This window comes from Lycorma delicatula, chromosome 1, assembly GCF_047948215.1.
Source record: "Lycorma delicatula isolate Av1 chromosome 1, ASM4794821v1, whole genome shotgun sequence".
Taxonomy (NCBI): Eukaryota; Metazoa; Arthropoda; class Insecta; order Hemiptera; family Fulgoridae; genus Lycorma; species Lycorma delicatula.
The window spans coordinates 332,233,112-332,259,535 of record NC_134455.1 but is presented as its reverse complement, the minus strand read 5'-3'; the positions used below and the strand labels follow the sequence as shown (position 1 = coordinate 332,259,535).

Below are 26,424 nucleotides of genomic sequence, written 5' to 3'. Positions count from 1 at the left end.
GATAGATAAACAAAAAATTTAAAATTAAGATGACTATATACTTAATTATAAATGAATATAGTTTTGTACAAGTTATATTTTGCACATAACTCAAGAACTTAATTTCTTGGCCAGAAAACTGCACATATTTTCACTAATGTTTATCAAAACTTTCTAATAGTAATTGTTTCTAACGTGTGGAGATTTCATTTACTCTTTGATATTACTGTGTTTGAATACTTAAAGTTTAATACAATAAAGACCTGCTGCTCAGTTGTAAATCTTACAGAACATCACCCAACTTATCCACTTTCTGGTTATTTAACACAAATTCATATTTTAAAATTTCACTTCCTAAATTATTTTTCCTTATTATTTAAGGAAATATTTATTCCAATTTATCTTTGTATACAGAAATGCATGACCAAAAATAAAAGAGAAGAAAAATCAAAATATATAATCCACAAATTTATTCACATTTACATTACTTTTATAAAAACAATGTTAAAGAAATAAAACAAATTTTTAATTTTATTTCGGAAAAAAAAATTTAATTTGATTACAAACAATGGGCTTAGCTTCACAATACTCATGAATGTAATAAATTCACACAAAAAATAAATAAACACTGTTTCAAAACCAAATATTATGGAGAAGCAAAACTGAGGAACTGAGATGCATCACGAATGCTACTAAGAACAGTTGATGTGTCTTGTCTGTAAATTTTAGGTGGTGACGTAGTAGAACCTGGTGATTTAAGATCTGTGTATACAAATGGGAAGTACTGAACTCTCTGACTAGACCAAGCCTAAGATAAAAAAAAAAAAATTAAAATTATTCACTGCAGCTTCTAGTTTACTTAAGTTATAAGCAACATAAAGCATTTACCAATTTGATAAATCCAAATAAAAATAAGTAAGACTTTATTTAATTCTTATAAAGACTACATCTTAAAATAATTTTACATTTTAAAATTCATTTTTCTTAACAATTACAAATTTTATTCTATTTCTTATTATTTAATAACTTTTTGAGAACAATCAGTTATGTAAAATTATTTTACTGTTCTTCAGTCTGCCTTCTAGTATTAATTTAACAGTTAGATTTGCCTCCCTGGCACTATGCTCCTTTCTAAACTCAAATTGACAAAAAATATCACATTTGATCTCAATGAACTACATACTGGCCGAGTATTTTTTATGAACATCTTGATGATGCATTTATCTTTTTTTATTTGTCTGATCCTGTTTTCTGTGGTAAAATAATATCTGAAATCTGAAGATAATTGCTGTCTCAAAGATTCTGTTACTAATCTCCACATTGCTATTTCTGTTTATACAAATATACTTCACTCAAGAGTGAAGATACAAGACTGTAACATAATTCCAGCATTATATTATTTATGGCTACAACCTTATTCTTAAATCTTTGACAGGTCTTATCAAAATTTCATCTTAACGACAGCTTTTTTAAATCCTCCCAAAGAAAATCTTTAAATAATCAATTTCTTTTTCCTCTTCAGACACCTCATTAAAAAAATGTTACCATATTTTGGCCATCTTTATGCTTTTGACATCTGTTAACCATAATTATATACTTAAAGCAGTCTTCCAACTACAACACTCATGATAATAAACTATCCATCCTAATTCCTTAAAATGTTCTATTACTTTTTAACCTGTTTCAACCTTCCAGCAGTTATTTTTTCTTTGTTTCCATCTATCAATTATATTATTTCTCATTTTCAAGTCTTTCTACAGACTATGTTTTACCTTTCTAAATAAAGCTTTTTCTCATTTTATTTCCTTCATAAGGTATTGACTAATTTTAATCCTTTGCATTTTTTTTTTTTAATACTATTGTTCATTCTATTAAACTGATTTCATTCATTTTTTTAAATGAATTTATTTATAAATGGCTCAGTTTTATTTAAGACTATTAAATTTTTGTTTTATCTTTTTAATTAATATTTTTTTCTTTTGCCTTCAAAAGTGTGGAATTATTTAAAAATTAGAAATATATTCGAGACATTCAGAAAATAATGGCAAAATAACTTAGTAAATTGTAATCCTACCGTAACCTACCCCCATAAAAAATTATAAATAAACACAATTTCAACAGTATTTTCTCTGTCACATAAAAGATTTCTTTATATGCATTATCAGTAGAAATGCTGTATCTCATATAACTAAAGCATGATAATAAATAAAGAAATAAAATAAACCATTTCTAATGAGTATACACCTAATTATAAACATTCCGAAGTAGACTATAAGGAAAATTTTGTTTCATCTGCACATACAAAACATAATCTTAATGAACCACAGTAAACAAGGTTACAAAGGCTATTTGACTAGTAAAGAAGCATATAATAATTTTTTATACATATAAAATAATTTAAACTGACCTATAAAAGGAAAATGAATACATTTTATGAGTAAATTACTAATAGTTTTGTTATGAGCATTATTTACAAACTTTATTGAAAAAAATCTTTTAAATAAAGGAATAAAAATTTTAAAAACCACTACAGCCCTGTTTTGAAATCCTTCTTGAACATATCTTTTCCAGCTACAAAATTTAACATCTTTCTACGACTTTACCTATTGACTGATTTATATATTCTGGACATCTGAAGACTTCTTCGGGTGTATTCTAGAATAAGGCCTGCCACTGATGTTCATGTAGTGTGCATAATCAAAAACCTTTTAAGTTTATCTATGGGCTGGGTTCTCTATCTTTTAACAACTACTTAAAAAACATTGTTTGATTGCAGTTTTTATAAGTAGGCTAGTAAAGTTTTTACTCTCTAGTCTACCTCAGGCCCAGTAAATGGCATCTTAGCACTTTTTGGATAGTTTGAACTCTTTAATTCCTTCAAAGCCCACAAACTCATCATCTGAATCCTACTGTTAATGGAGGCTAAGGTCTGCATGGAATTCCCAACACGAAGAGAATAATTGTTTGAATTAAGCCTTTAGAGTGCTGCCTATCAGACCACATAACGCACTACATCGTTAACACAGGTATATGCATCTAGGAGAAAATTTCACCCTAAAAAGTAATTCTAGACAATATTCAATAATTTTAATACTCACTCATTTACCTAGAACAAGAACTTTATGAGCTCTTTGTTGTCAGACAACCTTGCTATACATTAGCTGTATTTCAGCCACTACCTTATCTATCAATAGCTTAGACTTCTAATCATTAAGATGTCTGCAGATTAAAAATAACTGACCATTTCTGGCTTATGATTAGCTTGAGACGCCACTTTGGCCTAACAGCATAGTGACCTAAAGATATTTAACCATCCTGGCACTACATGGTCTGGCACAATCAATAGTAGTATTACTGATTCCAAACAATTTCCTAGGTAAGTGGGTGATACTACAATGATCTTAAGACTGAGTCAGACCTTCATACCCATGCCAGTCAAATAATAACTGTAGCTTTCATGATATCTGTAACTAGGTTTGACACTTTTCAGATGATTTTAAGGGTAATCTTGTTTTAACAATTTACTAAAATTACTAATTAAATTAAATTTAAGAGATGAGAACAATAAAACACTGAAAAACTAACTTACAATTGTCAGATTGGCACCTTCACTGAAATTCTTCTGAAAACTTATTACAATAGGCATTTCTCCAGAAAGCCCTCTGATGAAACAGCTGGAAAATTAAAATAATAATTTACACTCTTACAATGCTCATTTAGTTTCCTAATACATTTCATAGTCAATGAAAACTGAAAGAGATCATGGCCGTTGTGAGCTGAACAAAAATCATAGAAAGTTACTCTTTTTTACAAACGTTAGTTACAAACTAACATACTCTCATGCTAGCTACTAAAATAAATATTAAAGATATGTGTGTGTGTGTGTGTGTGTATATATATATATATATATATATATATATATTTACACACACACACACACACACAAGATGTACCACTAAGTTCTCCGAGGATTTTCATAACCTATTCTACTCGTGAAAATAGAGAATTTAATTATGAACAAAATGATGTTAAGATCATTTGAAAAAAAAAAACAGAAAAGTTGAAAAATTCAAATTTTATTTAAAAATAGTATATTGCTACATTTGTCATTAAAGTACTTATTTAATGTAAACAAAAACTAAATTCTTTTTTAGTGATGTGAAAAATTTATAAAAAAATATAATATTAAAAATGGCTGTTAAAAAGTTAAAAAAAATCATAGAATTTGCTGTAGGAACTGGAATTTTGGTCCCACAAGAACCGGCGATATAATAGACCACTCCAGCAGAGCACACGCGTACTGGAACTAGAGCTAAATACAACTCGGTTTGCTCTGGTGCCCAGAGGACATCGTGCGAGACTCACTACGTAGAGCCATTCACCCATCGGCATGATTGTTCCCACCTTGGGTTACGATTCTGTTTCGTACGATGTCGCAACACCACCGAAAGGTAAATGAAAGAGAAAATTGTGTTGGATGTTGTTGTGTAGTCGAGTAAATGTATATGTTGTAATTCGTGTAGTGTACATGGTGTATAGTGAAAAGGATTCTGCAGCTAAGTGTGTAGTGGGAAGAAAATCTGCAGAGGCTAGGCCTGTGGGGACGCCAACTCCCAAAGTCTTAAAGAATAAGACTCTCCATTGGGGGAGTCTTATTAAATGGTACTGATGGGGCAGGAAGTGTGCATTTATACAACTCTGGCCTACCTAGCTTTTTTGTTATCTGGCCTGCTCTTCCACCACATTAGGCTGAATAGTTGGGAGTCTATTGTAAATAGAAAAATAAACATTTCTGATTTTCATTGTTGCCGTCTTTAATGGACATTGAAGAAGATGATTATCAATTCTTAAAATAAACTCAAGTTTATTTTTTTAACTTGCAACATAATGTTACATGTGTCTTACAAAGTGTCACTGTCACTTAAGAGCATGTGAATTCTCTATTACAGTGTTCATTTATTTATATATCACAAACATTACATCTGGCTTTATATAATTTTTTGACTGTACTATTTTCATTATGTAATATATTTTTCATTTTGATTAACATAATTTTACAAACCATAAATTTTTACTTTACATTTTTCCCCAGCAATAATTTTGTTACTATATAAACCTCTTTTGGTTACTCCATAATTCTGTGCTGAAATGAAAGTATACATGTACTTTTAGTTCCAAAATAAGAAATGGACATATCATGAAGCCAGAACAAAATTCTACAGTAGGCAGGAGTCTAAAAAATGAAGATCAACTGAGGAAAGATTTTAGTGTTTTACCCAGCTAATGTAAGAGCACCAGCACTCCTTTTTCTGTAAACCTAATTTTGGCTGCAATGAGTTTGTGTCTAAAATATTATTTAAATAGCTGAAAAAAAAGTAAGGCAACAAAACTATCATCAGACACTCAACCATCAAAATAAATTGAGAGCATTTCATCCTCTACAAATAAAATAGATATTAAATCCAACAAAATATTTCTTAACATCTTCAAAAAGAAATGAAAAAAAAAAATACAAACGCTCAAAAATATGATCTGAATTTTTTTATTTATAATAGACTAACAGCCAACTGTTAATTTACTATAAAAGAAAAATTGAATTTTCTTACCATGGAGATACATGTACAGAAGTAGACGAGATATTTGTCATAAAAACTGCAATGAGATCTGAATGATGAAACGTAACAGCTAAGTAACGACTTTTTCCATCCCAGACCATTTTATTAACTTCACCACCAACTCTGAAAAAAATGTTACAAATTAATCAAGAAATAAACATTTTAGCTAAAAATGTATACATGAGCAAGACTAGGGGAACTAGTGTAGGTCAGACTACGTAATGGTAATTTACATTATGAAATGTAAATTTAAGAATTAGAAATAAATTCTTAAATATAATATTACTGTATAACCCGTCAAGCAAATGATGCAAGGAGAGTAGGAAAGCCATAAATAGAAGTAGCTTTTGAAACATGCAATCACAAGAAAATCTTGTATATGAGGGGATTGATAACAGTAAAAAACAAAAGTCATATATTAAAACAAAGATTATATATTAAAGGGTACTGAATTAGTAAATTCGGTTCTAAAAGTAAAGAAGGTAATAGTAATAAAAAATCCAACAAACATTAAAAAAATAAGACTGATAAATAAGAATGTAGGAAGGAAACAAGATATATTTTTTTCTTTTCTGGCGAAAAATATCTCTTCTGGGCAATATCATTGCCCAGAAGAGATAAATTGAGGCTAAAACACTGACATAATAGAAGAGTATACATTATTGTATCAGATCACTCAAACAATTAATGACATGAGAAAGAAAAAAAAAATACAGATGTTTTAAAAGAAAAGAATAACGTACCAAAGAGATAACCCATTTTGAATAATAAAATGCAATACAACATACAATAACTGTTATTTGTTATTCCTTTGGAATAAAAAATTTGATTCCTAAAGTATATTTTGAGACATAAGGCATAAGAACTATACTGAAAGAGAGATTTGAAAATGAAACAAATACTAGGAAACTTTATAGCAGAAGTCAAAGGAAAATGGAACCTGTCATTACCATTCTGCCAACTGCAAGGTATAATGCGTGATAATTTGTTACAATTAGACAAAAAATAGACACAGAACAATATCAATCAGTAATATTTTAAGATATAATCTTTTTGTTTAGATTAGTAAATTGTGCAACAATTTAATTATCTAAAAAAGAGATTTAAGCAAGCACTATCAGTGCTACAGTCTTTCAAATCTTAAGGAATGTTGCAGGTAGAATTCATAAAACCTGAGATCACAATAATAACAGAAGTTTAACATGATTATAAATATTAAATCACACTCACTTTCAAATTAATAAACTTTTTCTTCCAAAGGCTTTTTGAACCTAATTATTGGCTTAGCTTCTCTCAGAAGTATCTGGCAGCACTTATTAAGGGCCTGTCTTATAAAGGTTAGAAAACCCTAAAGATGCAATTAATATATTCTACCTATTTTGAGTTATCAGACTTTTTTTTTGTCTAAAAATTCTACTACCAGCAAAATATTCACACAAAAGACAGTTTAAAATATTAAGAAAATTTACTATAACTAACATGCTTATCCACAAAACATCAATAACAAGATTACTGTGTTGCTTTCAAACCAACTAACAAGTATATTCCACACCAAAAACAAAATACATAATGTAACAAGACCAGTATAACAGACCTAAGTAACATATTCCTGCTAATTAAGAAGAAAATAATAGAAAATAATAAATGAAAGGAATCCAGAAGGGAACTAAAAGGAATCCTTTTTCTATGGCTAACAGGTCCGTTTAACAATCGTTCTTTATAACATTGCTCCTAGCACATGGTAAAGAGATGTTGCTCAATGAGAAGAATTACCAGACCAGAGTAGGAATTTATGGGAAAATGTAAGGACTCAAACGATAATTCTCACAACTCAGCATTTAAGGAATTTGGGTCTGGTTCTGCAAGTGAAGAAGCGAGTATTTTAGTGCGTATAAACAGTGTTTGACATGACGTCATAGGCATTTCGGTGTGGACAGTGAGTGAATGCAGGCGGTTGTTTGGTGAGTTACTGTTAAGACAATTAGTGAAAGAAATAAAGTACTAAAACTCATTCATAGGTTGTTAGGGTAGCTTTATTTGTGAACAGGAAAGGTATTCGTTGTAAAAGAACTTTAGACTAATCTTAAATTCGTAGTAATACAATATAATACCAGATGTAAATATTAGCGGTCATGATGTCTTTTGTCAATGAGATTGAATTCTGGTTTTTAATATTTAATTACCTGTAAATAAATCCTGACCTTACTTTAAATTCTGTTTTGTATGTAATCATTGTTTATTATTATTGACATTTATTATTACCATTGTTGTGGTTGTGATTACTATTATTATTTGTTTATCACTTTCGTTTATTACAATTATTACTGATGCCATTATTATTATTATTGGTATTTTACTTATGTTCCAAAACTAATGAATTGTAATTATATAAATATTTTCAATTGTTAATCTCACAATATTCTGACCCGAGCCACGAACACACGACAATATTAATACAGCAATCCATTAATATAAAAATTAAAATTGCAATGATTGCACTAAATACTAAGCATTGTTCTAAAGATAGAAATAGCACTTAAAGCCACTTACATAAGGCAATAGGATCATATTTTACAAATCAGCTCATAAAAACAGAATACTGTTTATATTCTGTTTGTTGATCTTTAAGCAGCACATAAGTACCACAATTTTAATATATTTCAAATGAAATTTGTTAAGAGTAAATTTGACAAAAACAACAACAGTTAATAAGCATTACAAAGCTTGAATACGTAATTGATTTCAGACCTAAGGGATTTTCTAACCTTTGTAAGATGGTCTCATAAACAACAGCGCTATTGGATAACTCAACAGAAGAAGATTTGACAGTTAGCTCTGATAGACCTTTTGAAGAAAAAACTATTTATTTGAAATTGAGTTATTTTATAAACCCAATCCTAATGTCACAAAAGGAGTTAAAAAGAAAAGAGTATCTTTGAAATATTAGGTTTTGTCTTGTAAATAGCCTGAAATTTTGGAAGTCAATCCAAAACAAAACTGTCTGGAATACAGTTATGGCTTTGTATAAGTGACGACCATCTGTTCATCAAGATGAGAGTTTGACTGGCTATCCAGTGCTATGAAACCAAGGAGCTCATGTATGGAGGTTATCCAGCTAGGTAATGAAGCACAGTCCTTTGATAAGGATCAGTAAAAACTAGAGTTAGTGAACCATAAACTCCATTCTGTAGAAGGTAATTATGTGGCAAAGGAAAGTGTGTAATACACTTTAACTTACAAAAACTTAAATACTCTAAGGAATGTATACGTAACTTAAATGTTTAATAACTGCTTTTTCCATAACATTAGTCAGCTGGAGTTAAATTACAAAATTGGTCTCATATAAAAGAAAAAAACAGTTGAGAGTTGAAGGACTCCATCCTTACAATCAGCAGCAATCAGATACATTATTATTATTAATTTCCAGTAACATTAACATTCCAAGTTCAATGAATTAAGATGAGTTTAGTAAAACTGATGATCAGTCTAAACAATAATTAAGCAAATAATGATTGTTGTTATACCTTTCTCCATTAGAAAGTGTTATCGCAGCAACATCAATAATAGATGCAGCTGATCTTGTATTTTCAGAATTAAAAACTGCAGCCATTGGACCAAATGTCAATGCATAAATAACAGATTCTGTAGATGTAGCAAAAAGTAAAGCAGAACTGCAAGCAGACCAACACGCAGCAACGACACGTCCATTCCGCAGAGACCACAATTCTGGATTCCAGTAACTTGTCTCCCACACTCTAAAAACAATAAACAAAAATTAGTTGTATGAAATTTAAAGTAATTTTCATTGTAATTAGTCAATCACTATTTAAAGACTTGAAATAACCATTACAAGTCAAGCAACAAATGTCAAAATAAGTTTCTATATAAGGAAAGCCATTTTTTTGTTCACGACAAATGAGATGTCCTTAAAAAAATGTTTACAAAGATTGAGAAAATTTTATTAAAATTCTTATTGTAATATATTAAAGAATATGTGGCGATATCATCAAGCAAAAAAAAGAAAAGAAAAAAAGGACCTTTTGCATGACAGATATCAAAATATGCAAATTTTATCTCAATCTGTTCACCATTCCTGGTAGCAGAAAGAAAAACAATCGTTAGGATGATCGAAGCTGTAAATAAGGAGACCCTGAAGATATAGTTAACATTATATCTGTGTAACAGTAGATATTTATCAACAGTAAGTGAGGTATGGTGGGTTCATCTGACCTTCTACTATCAAATGAGTCAGATAATGCACCAATCATTAAGTAAAACAACATACTGTGATGTGGCAGGAGTTAATCAATAACTAAATCTACAAATGTCTTATGGATAGTGGCTGAAGGTTAAAAATAAAAAAAAGTCAACTGCAGCAATTTGAATGTTTAAAGCTGTTTGGAGAAATGATTGAAAAGAGGGTGATTATAATAATAACATGTAATAATAGAAAATTAATTAGCAAAAGCTGCAGAGAAATTACACACCGTCACATACCATGAAAATATCAATGAGAATATTAGGGAACATATCAGAAAGGAAACAAAAGTGTTAAAATGAGGGGAAAAGTGGCATTTAAAACTGAAACAGCAAAAATTTTAGGGATTCTTAAGTACTGTCAAGAGTTAAAAACATAAAATTACATAATATTTTTGTGTAAAGGTAAGGCTTTTGGTAGGATTGACAGACACATAATATTCTTTTCTTTTTTTTCCCTGAATCTTAGTAAAAAAATGTTAATTTTTCTAATACGATAGCAGAATCAGTTCTAGTAAAATTTATATAAGAAAATAATTTTAAAATGTCTTAAAGGAAATGTATTTTAGGAAATCTTAAAATAATTTTAAAGCATGGATGGAGAACATTCTACCTTTTAATATGAAATATTTATGAAGGTAATTCTTCGATTTAAAAATGTTAAGTAATTTCTCCTGTGCATAACAAAAGCTACAAGAATTGCACACATTACATTTTGTTATTGCATATGTTTTTCCTTCTCTTCCTCTTCAAGGATTAGGTATTGCTACTTGTTTCAGCATACATCGCATTTTTGTTCTTAAAGCTTTCCCATGGCTGATACCTCATTTGAATCGGTAACCAGTGCTCAGTATTATAGCTATCTAATTACTCTGCCTCGCTTGGTAGTCAGTTATTTTATCATTCAGAGAAAAAATATTTAAGCTGCTCTTATTTCATTTCTTAAATGTCTAGATTAATTTCAACCTTCTACAGATTTTAAAAACTTCATTTCAGCTTCAGTACAATTCTCTCCATTTCTTTTTATATAACTTGCATGCCTGTACAACAGAATTAGAGAATAAATGGTTTTGTAGCATTCTAAACAAGTTCCTTTCCTTGCGTGATTCTTCAGTATTCAATGAATTGCCCTACATTTAAAAACAAAGACCTTTATTTTGTTAATTAAATCAAAATAATCTTCATAAGGCATACATCACAAACAAAAATACTTATGATTAACCTGCTCCAAAATAAACTACAATCTTTGTTCTTACAGTGTTTACCTTCAAAAGTTATAGTTTTTGTCTTGACAACCAAGTGATACTACATTCCTTATGTCTTCTTTGATGGGAAAAAGGTTTCTTTGATGTTTTTTTAGGTAATTTTCTCTTCCCTGAACAAAGACTTGAAGGTACATATACTCCTTATTAAGAATTTACCATCACAACCCCCCTAACACTTTTATCGATAGATAAAAGGTCAGTCAAAATTCGAACTGTATTAACGACAGTACATACAAGGTGTGTTCGAAAAGTAATGAGAATTTAAAAATTTTGACAGTTGTATTGGTCCGATTGGGATTTTTTCATTGTTGTATTGGTAAACATGTCTGAAAAGTATGTGTAATTTTTAGTTATATTGGATGTTTAGTTTGTTGTCAGCTGTCAGAGGATAACATGTGTTTTGGTACGAGTGGCGATTTTTTATTTGTATAAATAATGGATCAGAGAATTTGTATTAAATTTTGCTATAAGAAAGGAACAAAGTGTAGCTGTTTTAAAAATGTTAAATATTGTTTTTGGTGAGTCTGCTATGAGTAAAGCAAGGGTTTACGAGTAGTAAAAGCATTTCCAAGAAGGTCGTGAAGACGTTAAAGATGATGAGCGCCCCGGACGCACCAGCACATCAATAACTGATGAAAACATGGAAAAAGTGAAAGAAATGATTATGAATGATCGCTAAATCACAATCAGAGAAGTTGCTGATGATGTTGGGATATCAATTGGCTCATGCCATGAAATTTTTTCAGATGTTTTGGGTACGTGCGACAGCAAAATTTGTTCCAAAAATATTGAATTTCGAACAAAAACAGTGGCAAATGGAAGTTGCTCAGGAGTCACTAAATGAAGTCAAAAATGATGCAGAACTACTGAAACGTGTCATAGCAGTTGATGAAACACGGGTTTACGAACATGATGTTGAAAGTAAGGCTCAATCGTCCCAGTGGAGGCATTCTGGATCCCCAAGACCGAAAAAAGCTTGACTAGTACGATCGAATCTGAAGGTTATGCTCACCATGTTCTTCGATTTTATTGGTATAGTGCATCATGAGTTCTTGCCACAAGGTCAAACGATCAATAAGGAGTGTTTCCTACAAGTTCAATCCTGTTTGCATGAAGCAATCTGAAAAAAACACCTGGATTTGTGGTGGAACATTTCATGGCTTTTGTACCACTATAATGCGCCTACTCACACTTCATTACTTGTTCATCAATTTTTAGCCAAAAACAACAATGTAATGATATCCCAGTTGCCATATTCGCCAGACATGGCCCTGTGTGACTTTTTCCTATTCCCACAAATAAAGAGAACTTTAAAGGGCTGTCGTTTTACAAGCATAGATGAGATTAAAAGCTAATAGCTGAAAGAGCTAAACACCATTCCAAAGATTGAATTCCAGAAGTGTTTCAGGGATTGAAAAAAGCTCTGGCCTAAGTGTATAATATCTAATGAGGACTATTTTGAAGGGGATAACATTAATGTAGACAAATAAATAAAATTTTTTCCAAAAAACAAAAATTCTCGTTACTTTTTGAACACACCTCTTATAGCTTGGTATAGATTTCTAACACTTATCAAATTTAAATAGTTTTTTCTCTAAGAATTATTACAAAAAATTTTTACAGAACAATATTTATCACATCCACAAATAATATTAGCACATGACCAATGTGAAATTACAAACTCCTGCTAGTAATTAATAATTATTTATAGAACAGAAAATTCAAATTAATATTTACTTCAATCTAGAAAGAGATGATAGCACTCTAACCTTGAATACAAATCCCAATTCTGAACAACAATAAAAGGTGGGTCTGAAAAACCTGATTAGAAAAAAACTGAAGTTATCATTAACTACCAGTACAGAAAAATGTTTCTTACTCATATAAGAAAATACAATATAAATTATGAAAAACTGAAAAGTAGAAATTGAAAAAGTAACAAACTATATACCTGAAAACTATTCTGTTCATTGCAGCAAATACCTTAGTATTATCTGGAGACCAAGTAACTAAAGATATACCTCCACCTCCAACACATTTAAGAGCCACAGCTTTTTCAGTGGAAACTTCCCAGACATACATCTTACGATCCCATTTGCTAACACTAACAAGAAGATCACCCTGTAAAACATCCATTTACTAGTGAAAATAAATAAATCAAAGTAAACAAAAAAATCATACATCATAATAAATTTTATGTACAATAAAAATTCTTTGCAATTATAAGATGATTAAAAAACACTAATAAACACAATTTTTTGCACATGAAAGTTTTTTTGTTTCTAATGTAACTTTTTATGCTGAAAAAATGCAATCAATGCAACTTTAATTGCTCAAAAATGCAATCAGAATTTTTCCATCACCCATAGTGTTTTGTGATAACATTTCTGAAGTATTGCTTTTTAAATTCTACATATTTTTTTGAGGATAACTAATGTACATAAACAAATATTTTAAATGATTTCTAACAGAGGGTGGAATGTAAACATAACAGTACGAACGCAACAGATGTATATGCATGATTATTCATCTACTGCATGGTTCTGACATATCAGCACAACACAACTAACACACTATCAGTCACACAACTAACACATCAATATGGTTTAAACAATGCTGTGTATACATATACTATAGCTTCATTCAGTTTTACTATTGCAGGTCTTTTGGATTGTATTAGTAAATAAATATGCTCAGTAAGTGATAAATGAGCCAGATAACTTATGTTTTACTTTAAATCAACAATTTTTATTGGACATATAATACCTTAGGATTTTGGCAAAATAAAGACAAATTGCATAAAGTTTTCAATAAAATAAAACATTTAATGAAAGCATTGTTAGATAAAGTAGCTTAATTGATTAGAGTACATAAAAGGATTAAGAAAAAAGAAAAAGAAATTGCACAACCTATTAAAAACTAGACAACTGAATGCTCTTTACAGATTAGACAATATATAAATTGAATTTCCCATAGGAATTGGGGTAATTATTTTGTTCATACCATCTCTTCCAGCCTTTGTTATGGTTGTAATGTATTTAAAGCAATACAGTACAGAGGTACTTTTTAAAAGAGTTGCTTCTCCTACAATGTTATCCAGTATACATCCTTTCCCTGTGCAATCTTTATGAAGGTGAAGGTGTTACTTGTAGGATTGAATACAAAATGCATTTAGTGAACTTCACATATACAAGAAACAGAACAATATATCTACTCTATACTCTTATACAGAGTTAATCATGAAGTTCTCTCGGGACTTTCATAACCTATTCTACTCATGAAAATTTCATATAAACATATGTCCTAAACTGCTTCATTCACGAGTTACAGTTAGTGAAAGATTTTGCTCAGATTTCAGCTACTGTGGTGAAATGAAGTTGGAATGAAATTTTTAGAACTTTAATTAAGGTGCAGAATTAGTAATTTCTTATAGTTTTTTACCTGAAGAATCAAATAAAATAGGTCCTAGAACCATATACTAAGTAGTTTTTGGGAAATCTGGAGTGAAAACTAATAAAGTGGGATAAAAAGCTCTGTTTTTTATGTTTGACATGCAATAACTTTGTTAAATAGATAATAAACACCACATAAAAATTTTTAAAAAAATATGTAGAGAATTTATTCTGAACAAAATGGTGTAAAATAAGCAGAATAAAACAACAAAAAGTAGAAAATTTTAATTTTATTTAGAAACAGTAAATTACAAATTTTTCAGAAAAGTACTTCATTTAATGTAAACAAAAACCAAACTCTTTTTTTAGTAATGTGAAAAATTTGTAAAAACAAAAATCTACTGTTAAAAAATTAAAAAAAACTGGAAATACACTATTGCAAAATAAAAATTACTTATAGATAATAATAATTTTTTTATTAATGACAGAAATTCAATAATTATTTGAAAAATTATTATGGTAATAAAATAATAGCTGTTCAACAATGCGTAATACTGTATTAGTTATGCCACTGAAGTAATGCTGTACTTATTTACAACAGAGGAATACGGTGATATAGTAATCATCTTGTGTATGTGTAATGAAAATATTACAGTTGCTGCAGTAAAATATGAAATATGTTTTCCGAATCACAGGATTCCAGAACCCAAAACAATCAGCTTTACAAACTTCAAGAAACAGATTCACTACCTACTTTATGACCAGTTACGAACCACCTTCCAACATGACACTGTTACTGATTAAATTAATATCGATGCAGCTCACCACAGTCCTGGCTTCAATTCACATTGCCTTTCTAAGCAGATAGGAGTATCACAGTCAATGGTTTGGACTTTGTAGGACATTAAACAAAACAAGTTTTATCCTTATTATAAACAGTCACGTTCAATATCTACACCCAGGAGACGGTCCACTTGCTTAGATTTCTGCAACTGGTGGAATACAAATCAACAACTCTTCAAGTACATTTTGCTTACCAATAAGGTAAAACAACCCATGTTTACTTACGCAATAAGAATACATGGGCAGAAGTAAATCCTCATGAAACGGTGGAAGGCAATTTTCAACACCGATTTAGCATCAATGTATAGTGTGGCCTTCTTCACAATCAGCTGTTTGGACCATTCATGTTACCTGGTTACTTAAATACTGAGGTCTACTTGCACTTTCTTCAAGAAGAATTGCTGCATATGCTTGAAGATGTTCTTCTAGCGTCGAGACGCAAAGTGTACTTCCAGCACAATCGCACACCTCCTCACTTCTCTTCTGCTGTTTCCATTCACTTAAATCGTCATTTCCCTGAGAACTGGATCAGTCATAGAGATCCACATTCCAGGCCGCCAAGATTGCCTGAACTAACACCTTTACATTTTTGCTCTGGGGATGGATGAAAAATATTGTATTGAAAGCAAGAATACATTCTCATGAGTAATTAATTTTTCATATTATGGATGCAGCTGAGCAACTTAAGAACAGCCCTGATAAACTATAAAGACCAACAACAAAAGCATGCCAAGAAATGTGTTGAGAATAGCAGGCTCATTTTTGAAAATTTATTACAAATGGTACGTATAATGCACTTTAGTATAGTGTAGTTTCTAAACAAAATTTGAATTTTTCTAACTCTTCTTTGTTTTATTCAACTTATCTTAATCCATTTTCTTCAGAATTGAGCTATCTACAAGTTTTGTTAAAAAATTTTACATGTATTACCCATTTAATAGAGTTATTGTACATCAAATATAAAAAACATAAAACATTTTTATAAACAAAACATAAAAAATATTTTTTGCCCCAATTTATTGGATTTCACCTCCAGATTTCCTAAAAACTGCTGCAGATATGATTGTGGAACCTATTTTATTAAATTTTTTGGGGTCAAAAAACATTTAAAAAATCACTAATTCTGCCACTTAACTAAGTCCTAAAAATTTCAGTTCGATTCCTTTCACTTGTAACTTGCAAACAAAGAATTTTAGGACGTAAGTTTATATGAACTTTTTCATATAAACATTATATGATATTTATCATCTACACTTATATTATTAACATTCTATTAACTCTTATATCCACTCTATTTTTATATGCATATCATACTCCTTTTTTTAATTCTCTGTTACCTCAATAAACAGTAATACATCATAAAACTTAAAAAAATGCAAGATAATAAAATTTTCAGCATACAGTATGTAACTACTTAAAGAAAAATTGTAAGTAGTGATGATTTACATTCACATTTAAATACAGTTTGCAGGCTTCATCAAAATCTCAAATAAAAGATTCAGAATTAAAATAATTGGTCTGGAACAAAAGACCTGGTTGTTTCTAGGGTCCTCTCCACGCAAATGACAAAATTTTGTACATACACAAGAGAGCAGAAAATGTTCAGACCCCTGAAATTTCCCCAAACACAATTTTTTCAATCAGAAACTTACCTTATAGCCAATTCCCCAGTTGTCATTTTTCATTACATTTCCTACTCTTTGAGCTTGACTGTTAAACCAAGAAAAGGTGTTATTTGCAAACGTCACTTAAAACACATTCTTATCTATGTATGAAGTCCTACATAGAGAGCAAAAATTCATGGTCGACCCCTTCACAACGCAAGGCCAGTTTTTTATCTACACCTAGATCAAAATATTGTCCATCATAGTCATGCCATTCAACTGTTCTTTTACTTTAATATTAAAATTCTTGATAGCACATTTGAATTTCTGAACATCACCCTTATGTGAAGTGCAACATGGTGACATATCAATAATAATACAAGTCTGAACACCATCTACTAATGTGGTCAGACACGAAATCTGATATATATGGTGAAGTTTGGTTATTTTATCAGCAGTGGCAAATACTAAAGGCAAACAGTTTGTTACACGATTTTTAGTACCAAAAAAATCTAACATTTTTGCTTTCATGATAAAAAATATATTTTTTCTGAATTCTCTGTAGAATTCCTTGGAGTGAATAAGCTCATCAATATTAGCATCATTTAATACATTTAGACTTTAACTTCAAAATATCTCCCATCCTTACTTTCCTTAATGGCACTATAAGCTGCTCTAGCAACTCTCAGACTCACCTTTTTGTGTTCTTTTTGCAAAATTACATTCCTTTTTTCAGTTGCTTCAGAAACGTCAATACATCATTTATGAGCAGGTGATTGTAAGTGGTCAGTTAAACGGGTTTTGAAATTTCAAAACTGTATACTCCAAATTGATTGAATTAACTGGTGTTCACTTGGGTAGAGAGAAAATATTAAAGATGCCCAACCACTACCTATTTGGGAATGGTTTTATAATGCTTTACACATGGGGAGCAATGTGCTGTGCCTGTATGTTCTACTAAGCACAGCATTAGCTGACAAATACCTGAAAGCGATTTCCTTATCCTAATTAATTTGAGTTTTGCTTCTAATTCTTCATTTATCTCAACTGGATTGTTGACCTGGACAAGTGAACTAGATGGACCTATTTCAATAGTTGTTTCAGGTTGTTAAAACCTGATTTGGTTTTAATAGTACATCAACTTTTCTTAAGGCAAGATATCACCTGATTTATAGATGATAACTGTTTAAAACATTAAGATAAGTAGTTGGCCTGTTAGAGATAGACACGTTACAGCCAACATCGGCATTGTTTTGCCTGCAAGATAAGTCCAATTCTGTACAAAGTGATTGTGAGTCATCAAGTTTTATTTTTTTGTTTAAAGGTTCACTGCTACTTATTTCATCACTGTCTCACTGTCATTTTTTTTTTAAATACAGAAATACTAGCCTGATCTTTAGTTTTTTGTTTCTCATTTGGGTGTTTATTTACAAAATGATTTATAAGTTTATCGTGTCAGCCGCGCCAGTCACAAAATGTAGTTTACATCTTGCTTACTTTTAAATGTCGACATAATTAATTAATGTACAATTACGATGTATATTATACTCACAATAATGTATAATGTGTACATCACTTAACTACTTCACTATTAAAGGAAAACAATACACATGCAGCCAGCCAACTAATAAAAACAAACAAACACTATTGCCTACCCAAAAGCAACTAAACGAACAGTGCAGTAGAGAGAACACAAGATGCACTCACACAATGGTGTCTAGGATGCGGCCCTTGCCTGTCGTGATTTGAGTCTATGAGTCACCGCTCACCAGTAATGATGTTCTACCTTTGTTCTCATTATGCCTAATGCTCAATACGATGAATGTTTCTTTTCAAAACTTGTTAAAAGCTCAATTATTCTAGTTAATAATTGTAAAAATGATGTGAATACAACATCAGTTGATATTTACGTTGTGATTTCTATTTTTCATGACTGGTAAAAATTTCTGTGGAATTTACCCAGACAGCCCAAATTTCTGCCGAACCATGCTTGGGCACTCATTCATATTCTGCTCCCCTGCCCAGATATGGTATTGAAAATGGCCATTTTTATAAATCTTGCTACTAATTACCTAAATGTGAGAATTAATTCTCACATAAAAAGATCATAAATTCAGCATCTTAAAATTAAGCTTATTTAGTATCTTAAATTAAGACTTTTTACTTTTTCTCCTTTACAGAAAATACAATTAAAAATTTTTAAAGTTGAATTTTTTAGTCATTTATATATTTCAACTTCTAACACCCCTACATCAATCAAATCCAACAAGCTAGCACACTATTTTAACAATATGAAAAAATACCAGATTTATCCACATAAGCCCCACCACCTCACAAGATCCACAGGCTACTTTTAAGATGAACAAGAAAGAAAACTTTAAAATATATACCAATTTACACCTATATTATATTCAGTTAGCATATAGAGTGAAGAATAAACAAACGTATTTGAGTGAGTGATTTCATCATGATTCTGCTGAGTCACATCCCGTGTATCAGTGCCAACTCACAATGCGACCATATCTATATACACTACTATAATCATTACTCATATTAGTTACTGTATAACTTAATTACTAGCTGGTCAGGGCTTGCTTTACTTGCTGACCATCTAGCCAGGGGGGCTCTGGACCCTCGACATTTTTGTATCCTCATATTTGTGAGAATATTGAATATTTTACAGAAATATTTTAAGAAAAGAAATATTAGTGTGTGGAGAATATTTTTTTGATCATTTTGGTGTTTTTTTAAAAATAGACTTAAGGAATGAGTAGATACAGAATTTAATAGTTTTTTAATAGAAATATAATGTTTAACGCTAGCCATATTGATAACAGGTAATTGGCTTAGGGACACTGTCTTCATTGTTTAGTCGTGTGTGTGTTCATGTGAGGTTGTGTTAGTTGCCAGTCCAGCTGCTACTATTGGCGCAGAGTGGACCACGTGATGTGCCGGCTGGATGCTCGCAAACGACTCTCTTCTGGTAAATAAAGAATCTTTTTTTTACAGCTAAATATTAACTAATAATCTCTTTCTTTTCTAGCGGGAGAGTTGGCTGAAAGAGAGTCGCCATGTGCAGCTGCTTGGCACACCACCACTGGTCCACTCTGCGCCAATAGCAGATAAATTAAAAATGTGAGCACATTCAACAAACATACAAATACAAACCCACCACCATCCTTTTTTATGGGGAAAAGGATGTGGTAGTCATGTAACAAACATATATAGTTATGTCTTCTCAGCTCTATTAAACCCTTGATCTTTTAAATTTTAAATAGGAAATCATGAAAAATGCCACAGGACTAATGCGAATAAATATGGTATTTATTTTTAAAATACAAAACCTAAATAAAGCAAATGGTAGTAAAAAGTAAACAAAATAATAAATAAAATATGTAAATGAAAATAAGATAATTAATTTTAAATCTTGACTTTCTCGTTCATGGCAAACATTGTTAGAAATTACTTCCATGAAAAAATCATGTTATCCTCAGAGAAGAAAAACTATGTATATTAGTAATAAAATTCTTGTTAACAAACTAGGCAAGTAAAAATGCAAATTTTATGCATTTTTATATTACTTGCCCTTGATATAATTAAGGTGTAATTTATTATTATGGAAAAAAATAAAACTAATTTTTAATTTCAGTAATAGGTAATATCAGTTAGGCGACATAAATTGGGGCTAGAATATAAACTATTTGGGGTTACTCCTGTTAGAGACAGGCACAAAAGACCAAGACCTGATTGTGGAGGTAGGGTGTCTGGGAACGGGATAGCCAGGCCTGACTGTCTGCCCTCGTGATGAACTGTTGATGAACGTGTTGAACTTTTGCAAGCAACTCAATCAAATACTTATACCTAACATATCAGCATATTAAATCCACACTGTAATGAGCTAATGAAAAACATACTGATGCTGATAACAATTCACATAAATTCTCTTAAGTTAGAAAAAATGTAGATCTACATTTGAATGCAATTTTGTTTCTAAATTAATTATGTAATTTTCCACAATTTAAAATTTTTGTAAATATATTAATCTAAATACTTTTCTTTTTTTTAACCTCTGGGATCTTCATTAGGTATTGCTTCAGAGGATGAGGTGAATGATTTGTAGCATGTGTGAGAATGCCATGCCTGACCGGGATTTGAACCTGGGACCTCCGGATGAAAAGCAAGGTGCTACCACTCATGCCATGGAGGTCTGCTAATCTAAATATCTGGTTTTAGTAATATACCCATACAAATCATAGTCATCACTTCTTATAGATTTCCAAATATTTGGCTATCCATGAAATTATAATTTTTTTAAAAATAAAAACTTATTTTTTACTGTAAAATTAAAATAAAAACATTTATTGCAAATGAGATATTTTATAAATTTGGTTACAGATCTTTCTACCAAGTGAAAATATTTTTAAAATGCAAGTAATCAATTAAGGAATAAAGTATGGAGGAAATGATTCTCTCAGTCAACAGTAAAAAACTGACTATGTACAAAACAATGTTCCAATCCAGAAATTGATTAAATTCTAAAAAAAAATTTTTCTTAAGTGTTTGAAAAACGCTTAACAGCATTATCATTAAGATAAATATGCCTAACATATCTTAATTACATATTTAAAAAAAAAAAAGATTTTCAATGCAAAAGTCTTATTTACTATTTACTTGAAAGCATTTTAAAAGAAATGAGAAAGCAAATAGTGTAGTAGGTAGAGAATTTCTATAATTTTATTTTTACACCAATTCAGGTAATACAAATATTTCATATTTCATCTTAACGAACATTAATTTCACAAAGCAAGTACATTTTAAGCAATAGTTTAAGCAAAAGGAATAGTAAGGTGGTAAAAATAAAATGCTAAACTGAAGGCAAATAAAATCAAAGAAATACATGCATTATAACCTATATCAATCACGGTCATAAATACTAAAATCAAATTTTAAATGAAAAACTTTGAATTTACCTGAGGGCTCCATGAAATACTTGAAACATTAGTATGATGCGGCTTCTTAAGAAGAACAGCTGATGATGCAGATGGTCGCATTACAACAGAATTAGGATCTACAATCCAAATATATACACCTGCTTCACACCCAACAGCTATGTCTGAAGAGCTTAAAGGGCTAAAAACAAAAAATACACCAGGTCATATTTTATACTCATATAGTTATAGTTTCACACATATTTCTCTCTGTATAATAGCAATAATACAATCACAACATTCCACAATTAGCTAATACATCAGAGAATTATACCCAGCCAATGTCTTTGTCAGTTGTCATACTAGAAATAATTCATAACTACCATTATGGCATTTACTACAAAATTATGTAATGCTAAGTAATACTTTTCAGAGCATGTTTATAAAGTTTTAAAATAGTATTACTTTATAATACTAATTTATTGGAATTTAACACAATGTTTTTAAATTCCTGAAGTAGTGTATCATTCATTCTCTTCTATTGTAACAGAAAAATCTTTTTGTTTTGAAATTTCTATAGGGAAAGGTTTTTAAATTTTACTTTGTGTAGCAAACTAATAAGAATAAGTTTATTTTTCTTTGTCCTTCAATAGAATTTGTCAAGCCTTTATTTAATACCTGGGAAGTCTTATTTCCCAGAAAATATAAAGTATTATTAAAATATTATATTACGCCGCTGCAAAACTTATTGATATTTAGTTATTTGTTTAATCTGCAAATAGAATAATTTTTTCTTACTTTATGATAAATGACATGTTGCTAGATATGACATTTCCTTTAGGAATTCTTCCATCTGTCTCTCTCAATCTTTCCAAATCTATTATGTTGATATATACATACAGATGTTCAAAAAGTGACGCAGTCTAATGGAAGATTGTTCTCTTCTTTCACTGCACATTTGAGAAAAAATTGGTTACATATGCAGCAGAGAATATATAGTCTTCCAATACATTAGATGTGTAAGTTATGCCTTGATCCAGAATTGTTTCACAGAAAAAAATGATGTGAATGCACCAAACAAGTCTTCCACAAGCAGCTGTACAATTTCCAAGTCAGGGAATGTGGCAGATGCAGCCAAAAGTGCTAACACCAGAAAAGTTAATTGATGTGCAAGCTGCATATTCTGTTAGTCCCAAGAAGTCCATGCGATGCCTATCTAGCCAGTCTGGTCTCTTTGTTGGTAATGCCTACACGGCACTGCACATATGTTTAAAGATTCATCCACACAGAATTCATTTTGTTCACGTGTTGTTACTGCACACACTGGAAAACATGTAGTTTCTATCAGGGTTCATGTCATCTGCAACACCAAATGGGGAAGAGCTTGATGATTTGATAGTTTTGGTTAGATAAGGGAAAGTTCCACCTTGATGGATACTTGAATGCACAGAATTCATACATTTGGTGTATGGAAAATCCACATAGTGCACAAATCTCCTCTGCACAGAAAAAAGTGTGAGTTTGTTTGCAATTTACATAGGCAAATCTTCATGACATTCTTTCATGGCATAGTGAACAGTGAGCACTACATCAGATGGTGCAACAATTTGTTAACATTATACCTTTAGACTGGCTAGAGGACACATGGTTTCAGAAGTACAATGCTATAGCACATACAGCCAACAGCACTATGGCTTTCTTGGATCAGCATTTTCATAGAAAAGTGATTTCGAAGGGGTTGTGGCCTCCTTGGTCTCCTGATTTATCCGCTCCTGATGTTTTCTTGTGGGGATTTCTTTGGAATGCTAATTACAAAACTCATCCTCACACCATTCCTGAATTGCAGAGCAAAATTGAACAATGTGTCACTGTAATTCCTCAACAAACATTATAACATGTGTTTAAGAGCATGCAATATCGTATTCAATTATTGGAATCTCATAATGGAGGTCACTTTCAATAACTATTGCAACTTACTCATTTTCCTGTAAGGTTGCATCACGTTTTGAACTTCCTGTATATATATATGTAATTAACAGAATCATAAAATGTTAATCTATTTAAGCATAGACAAGATTAAAATTTCAGAGACATTACGCCCACAACTAACCCTATAGAAGAATGTAAACAACAGGATACCAGTCTAAGTAACTAATTGGTAATAAAAAAATAAAAAAAGTTACCACTTCAGTTTTCTTAAACTATGAAACACGTGCATTTTCTTCATGAAGGATTTAGTTCTAACATTAAGAAGACGCAAAAAAATGTAGGGATCTTTCAATTCAAGACGCATAAGTAAACAATTCTTTAATCTGAGTATTATTACTAACAAGTGAATTCTACATACACATACACCATTTTTACAAAAATGGAAATCCAATTTCTATCATTAAATATTTTATACATATAATAAGCTTAAACCAGACAGCATTCACTTCATTCCAGAAAATTTCAATAGGAAAGTAACAGTAGTAGCAAAATTTCAAAATACCCCATATGGTTAAAAAGAAAATAGGATAGAAATGGAACATAGTTTTAAAAACATAAACTTTTTGCTCACATGTCTTGATAAACTGAAAGGGTTAATAGATTAAATGAATAGTTAACAGATTAAACTCTCACCCCATTAGGTTTATAAATTGGTATGCAATTAGACCAAATTTAATATTTTTATCCACATACCTTGTTTTGGAGATCTTATAAAACATAAAATGACTCTTTTACATGTAAGGAATTTAATATCATGACTGAGACATATTAAAATAAGAAAGTATATTGTAGTCTATTAAACTATACCATGGCATCAAGACAATGAAGGTTTTCTTTTTATATAAAAAAAAAGAAGTGATTTAAAAAATGAATATAAAATAGAACTTTCTGTAAATAATTGGAACTTTGGTCTACAAACAACGGCACACTCTTTTCACTATACCAGAATCATATAGTCTAGTCCAATCATTACGACAGCCACATAATGGCTCTGGTGTAAAGCTTTTTAATAATGGAACCGAACACAAATAAAAAACATTATTTACATGTATAAAAGTAAAAAATAAAATATCCTTTCATAGTATTTTATATACAGTGTGATTAATTAAAAATGGACCTATTAAGATGAGAGTGGTGACACTAATGGTATCAACAGATGGGGAGCAGTAAATCTTAAAATTTGCAGTTTCTTGCATTAAAAAGATGTTTGGGCTCACTCAAGTTATTTTATTTAAGCTCGAACTCTGTTTGAAACAAATTTTTCTAGCTGTTTTCCTGGAATGTTGAATTTAAAAAGTTTTTTACAGTACATCAATTTTAAATTTTTTATTTAAGTGAAAAAAAATTTACAATGTTTGTATTTATATTTATATGAAGACACATTTCTCATAAGCATCATTCCAACATTAACTCAACCAACAGTGTCATAGCAAATAACATACACCATTTCAGATTTTTATGAACTTAGTACACTTTATCATTTCATGTAAATAAGTAACAACACCAGATTTTTTTTTTAACTTATAGTTTTCATTTAATATCTAAAGTTTAGGTAAAATTATGTTATGACTGTTTTCCTTTTCAAGTCCTCAATCTGCACCTTCCTTTAATAAAAAATAATGTATTTCTCTTATCAATCATAAATAATTGAAGTATGAGCACTTCAGAAAAAAAATATTTTCAAGGATTTTTATAATTTCATAAAAAGTTTTGTTTTAATTAATTCTTCGGTTTTCATAAAAGAAAGAATAGTTTGTATCAAACGAATTATCTAGGCAAAGAAAAGCAGTAAGAAAGTAAAAAAATATTTTTTTCTAATAATCCTTAAGATATGTTCTATCATTTCAAAAACAAAACTCAAGGCATTTTCTTCACTTCTTTCTTGAAAAATATTAGTGTTTTAATTGTAGAAAAACCTCTTTTGGGGAATTATGACTGTTCTTGTTCTAAAAGTTTAGCTTATTTTGAAATTATGTGGAACTTAAGCAAAGATTATCAATCAACTTGAGCAAAGATTATCTTCCCTTGACAAAGAAATTATAGTTCTGCTCCATCAAACAGAAGATGGTTGTCTTGGGAAAGGAAAATATAATTTTTAGCTTAACTTTAAATATCTAAAATTTTAGAATTATAGAAAAAAATCGTGTTGTTACACATCTAAAAACACACAATAAAGCACATCACAATTATCATAAAAATCTGAGAAATGGATGTCAAACTATATTTTTAACAAACTGGAATGGAATAACCCACATGAGTTTCCAAATTGGACAAAAGTTTAACTGAAGATTGAGAGGAAATGTCAGCAAAGAACAGAACATCTGAAACAACCAATTGTGTTAAAAGAAAGATGAAAAAAAAAACACTAAATCTAATCAGTCATAGATATAGCAGTATGTAGACAATAGAAATATTTTGAAAGGGATCAATTAAATTAACTCAGTTTTAGAATTTCAACCATGGTTAAAAATGCTAAAAATAGCTTGAGATTAAATAAAAGCTAAACATGATCAATTAAGTAAAATACGGCTGAGTGAAAATGATCACCAAAA

General features: G+C 30.3%; 1 protein-coding gene across 2 annotated transcripts in view; it reads right to left on the bottom strand.

Moving 5' to 3' along the window:
- Positions 1 to 434: 434 nt before the first annotated feature.
- Positions 435 to 26,424, bottom strand: part of LOC142334263 (aladin-like) — a 49,814-nt gene continuing 23,824 nt past the window's right edge. For both annotated transcript variants that reach the window (XM_075382156.1, XM_075382157.1), the window contains 6 exons: positions 21,926 to 22,085; positions 13,068 to 13,237; positions 9,119 to 9,349; positions 5,586 to 5,717; positions 3,569 to 3,653; positions 435 to 787 (listed from right to left, as the gene is read on the bottom strand). In XM_075382156.1, coding sequence (XP_075238271.1) covers positions 626 to 787; positions 3,569 to 3,653; positions 5,586 to 5,717; positions 9,119 to 9,349; positions 13,068 to 13,237; positions 21,926 to 22,085 — 940 coding nt within the window. In that variant the 3' untranslated portion in view covers positions 435 to 625. The remainder of the gene's footprint in view (positions 788 to 3,568; positions 3,654 to 5,585; positions 5,718 to 9,118; positions 9,350 to 13,067; positions 13,238 to 21,925; positions 22,086 to 26,424) is intronic.